Source organism: Eucalyptus grandis, chromosome 9 (assembly GCF_016545825.1).
Source record: "Eucalyptus grandis isolate ANBG69807.140 chromosome 9, ASM1654582v1, whole genome shotgun sequence".
NCBI lineage: Eukaryota > Viridiplantae > Streptophyta > Magnoliopsida > Myrtales > Myrtaceae > Eucalyptus > Eucalyptus grandis.
The window spans coordinates 20,417,269-20,421,315 of NC_052620.1; the positions used below are offsets into that span (position 1 = coordinate 20,417,269).

A 4,047-nucleotide genomic window follows, 5' to 3' on the forward strand; every position below is an offset into this window, starting at 1 on the left:
TTTTTTTTCATAGCCTTATTTTCACATCATAAAGAACGCTTAAAATCTCTCCCAATATCATCAGGAAAACTTAGATTCGCTACCTAACTTAAATAATTAATAGAAGTTAAAAAAAAAAATTGAAAGATTCATGAGTATTGCCATATTGAACTCGGAAGTCGTAGTTCATGCAGTTTGAGTTTGACCACCATCACATATTCTTTCCACCGAAATTTTATCACTCCTAAAGCGCTCATCAGATAATTTTCACTATATAAGAAATCAAGAACGCGGCTTGTAGTAGCCAGACTGCATAGAGGGCCTGTAGGAAAGTAAGCACAAGCAAAACGGTAGCAGCCATGAAGGAAATGATTGACCAGGGATTGTCGAAGTACTTGTTCTTGAGAATGGCTCTCCAGGCATTCCATTTTTGCGCGATACTGGCTCTCCAGGATATCTGTAGTAGTCGATCACCTTGATACACACTTCACGGAGATAACTGTCTTGGATGTCAAAGACCACCTCCTGGCAAAGCAGGTTGAAGAGGTCAGCGACCTCGGCGTCGCTCCCAAGGCAGTGGTTGATGATCTGACGCTTGCAGAGGTACCGAACGTCCTCGAAGGAGTTGATCAAGTTGTGCATGAACATTACGTATGAGGTGATGTGCTCCCTGCAATCGAAGTGAGATTGCTCGAAGGCTATCAAGTTGAGAAAGATCGACCTCGTCCCTGGGTGGATCTCAATGTAGGGGATCTCGAGAATCCCGTACTCGACCTTGAACTTGATGTCCCCGAAATTTTCCGTAAATGTGCGCTTGAACTTGATCCCGGCTTCCATGAGCTCGGTCAGACACGGAATGAGCTTGTCCTGGTACTGCTGCCACCTCGTGGTCCTCGCTTGCGTCAAGCTCGAGGGCAAGAAGCTGTGCCAGAGCACTTCGAGGCAATGGAGCCCGCACCGGTCGCGTGACGGGTCAAACTCCACCCGTTCGCTGCCAATAGGGTCGAAGAACTCGAGCACCAACTTGCCCACGCGCCCCTCCTGATCGGGGTTGCCCAGTTGGAGACCGAGCAGCCGGGCGAGTATGAAGAGCGGGATCTGATTCTCAAGTAAAATCATGTCGCGTTGGATCAGGATCTTGAGCATAGATCCCCACTTTGAGAAGACGGGGTCATTGCTTGGGTAGCCCAATTTCTCGAACCCCTCGGCGACTCCCTGTAATAACTCGATCACAAAGCACCCATCTAGAACCATCATCTGCACGAGCTGCCGCTGCTCATGGATATCTTTCCATCGTAGCAGGAGCGAGCTCTCTGCTCAACCTCCTTCATGGAGTCTATATAGAGGCCTATCTCGTGATGGGAGCGCTCGAGGATGCAGCGGAGGCAACGCCACTTGTGCTGGTCCATATGGCGGAGGTGGTCCTTGCCGTGGTGGTACGGCCCGAGGGAGACGATCTGGGGGACATAGGTCTTCTTGTCGCCATCCTTGAGATAGTTTGGGATCCGATAAATGGAGAGCTTTGCCCATGAGCCCTCCGCGTCGTCCTGGTGATGCTGCTCGAGCTGCTCTTTCATAGAGATTGCAGACTCGGACGAGGACACTCTCAGCTCATCTTTGGGTACGTTTTCGGCCCCGTTGTTGTCGGCCACGATCCGGAGAGCCTCGGATGGTTCTTGCTGTACCTTCGGGAGTCCAGATGCCACAGCAGCCATTTCTTGTGAAGAATTGGGTCAATGTCCATGCCGCCGAATAAAACATAAAAATTAAAAATTTAAAAATTTAAAAAATAAAAATAAAAATAAAATAAGTAGAATTGGTACTTTAATGTCTAGCGATGTTGGAACAAAGGAGAGTATCTTTCCAAAATGGCTAGGGGTGTGCAACGGAACTACCCAAACCGGGAACCGGCCGGACCGGACCGAACCGGTCGGTTTTGGGCGGTTCCCACGGTCGGCGGTTCGGTCCCGGTTCCTAATCTTGGAACTAGTGGCCGGTTAGTCCGGTTCCCGGTTTCAAGGTGGGAAGGACCGAACCGCACGACCGGACCAAACCAAATTTTTTTATATATAATTTATATACATAAAATTAATAAAACATATAAATATGATAACTTATTGCAACCGAAATTGCAATTTGAGGTAGCAACCTCTTATGTGGCCAAGAGACCATTAAAACCCTTTTTGTTACTCTTTTATTTATAGAAAAAATCTCCTTATTAGTTTCGATGTGGGACTAAGACTTCAAGAGATCCCGTGAATCACACAAGTGAAGTTTGAATATTTTGCATGTGGAACACGTGTGATTAGTTTTGTTGAATTGCCCGAGAATCGAATTGGATTGACCAGTCAAGAGCGCGGTCACTCTTTAGTTCTTTAGTGCAAAAAAGTAGAGTCGATTTTTTTGGACCGGACCGATGGACGGACCGAACCGATGGTTCAGTCCGGTTCCCGGTCCTAGGACCAAACGGTCCAGTCCACAGTTCGCAATTTTGGGAACCGGTGTTCCCGGTCCACGGTTCGCAATTTTGGGAACCGGTGTTCCCGGTCCAGTTCCCGGTCCTAGGACCAAACGGTCCGGTCCACGGTTCGCAATTTTGGGAACCGGTGTTCCAGGTCTGGTTCCCGGTTCCAAGGTGGAACCAGACCAAACCGGGAACCAATCACCCCTAAAAATGGCCAAGTCAAAACGAGCTTATAATATTCTAGCCCTTATGACGTCCGGAATGGTTGGGCTTGTATTTTGCCCCGCTTGTCCTTTTAATTAGATTTTCATAAATCAGAATGCTTTAATTACTTACGGATGTGAAAAATAGATAGTCAAATATAGTATCATTTTGCATGTAGGAATCGGTGATAATGCCTCACTCCCCTTAAAAATAGCGTTAAAAGGATAGCACGGTGTTAGATATCACTATGCCCATCTATCATTTCTCTTACAATCTATCGAGTGAGTTTTAATTTCTTTGGATTCTTTCTCTTTCACCAAACTGTTGTATGTACTCAATGCGGTGCCTTTCAAGTATATAGAGAACGGGTTGAACTGAATAGAAGATGAATGTGCATAATGCAATTAATATGCTATGAACCGGAAAGACGTGTGGTCCTTCTTCGGAGACTTTGAATGGCAGGCCTCGAGTGGGTGACACTTGAAGATGTGGTAAAAAAAAAAAAAACCTGAACTTCTTGGCACAGTACAGATAATGCCCGTTCCGTTGACGAGATGCGAGCATAAAATCGATTGAGACAGCCCACATTCCAAATAATTTGTTTTTTTGTTTTTTTGCTTCCTAAAATTGCTTGTACTTGATCTGTGTGAGGGATTGCACCTTTATTAACTCCTTAATAGAAGCAAAATCCAATAATTAAATTTGCAAAGATTTCCTTTAGGTGTTCATGTAACTCATGCATGAAATACTTTCTTCTTTCCTTTGTTGAGAAGTTATTTCACATAGTACTAATATCACATGACAATAACACGTAAAAAAATATTGTCAATAGAGAATGGGAAACATGTTGATAGTAATTAATAAATAAATGCTCTATTTACTGAGTTTGCCATAAATTTTGTCGGCCAATTTTGACATATTTAGCATTACTTGAATGCGATGACATCATATAAGATGAATATCTTGATTATGTATCAATGCATATGTTATTGTTTTAAAGAATCATATTGTTATCCACCCCTTTCCTTTAATCACTTTTTTAAGGTGAGTTACAAAATAGACATTTTCTGTATTTATAATTAATAAGTTTAGGTATAGATTAAGATTATATGGTAATCTAGGAAATCATGGCAACGAGGAAGGACAATATAGTCCTTTTGTGCAAATTGATAATTCAAGGATAGTGTTTTTTTTTTTTTTTTTTGGAGGGAGATGGTGAGTGGGGAGGGGGCCGGCGCTTATCGTTTTGTGAGCACCTTTTCCCAAGTGCACTCATTCGGCTCAAGATGCAAGGTTGATCGACCGTGCACTGTGCACTCATCAGGCTCAAGGATCCACAAAGGATCCAAAGTTGATCTACCGTGTGCACTCACTCATCAGGCTCAAGGATCCAAGGTTGA

The 4,047-nt window shown here is 44.1% G+C and overlaps 1 protein-coding gene across 1 annotated transcript; it reads right to left on the reverse strand.

Annotated features, from left to right (window-relative positions):
* Positions 1-261: 261 nt before the first annotated feature.
* Positions 262-1,694, reverse strand: LOC104420407 (UPF0481 protein At3g47200). The gene is given in 4 exon segments (XM_010032257.2): positions 262-283; positions 285-409; positions 412-1,250; positions 1,253-1,694. Coding segments are annotated over 4 exon segments (1,428 nt in total).
* Positions 1,695-4,047: the final 2,353 nt, after the last annotated feature.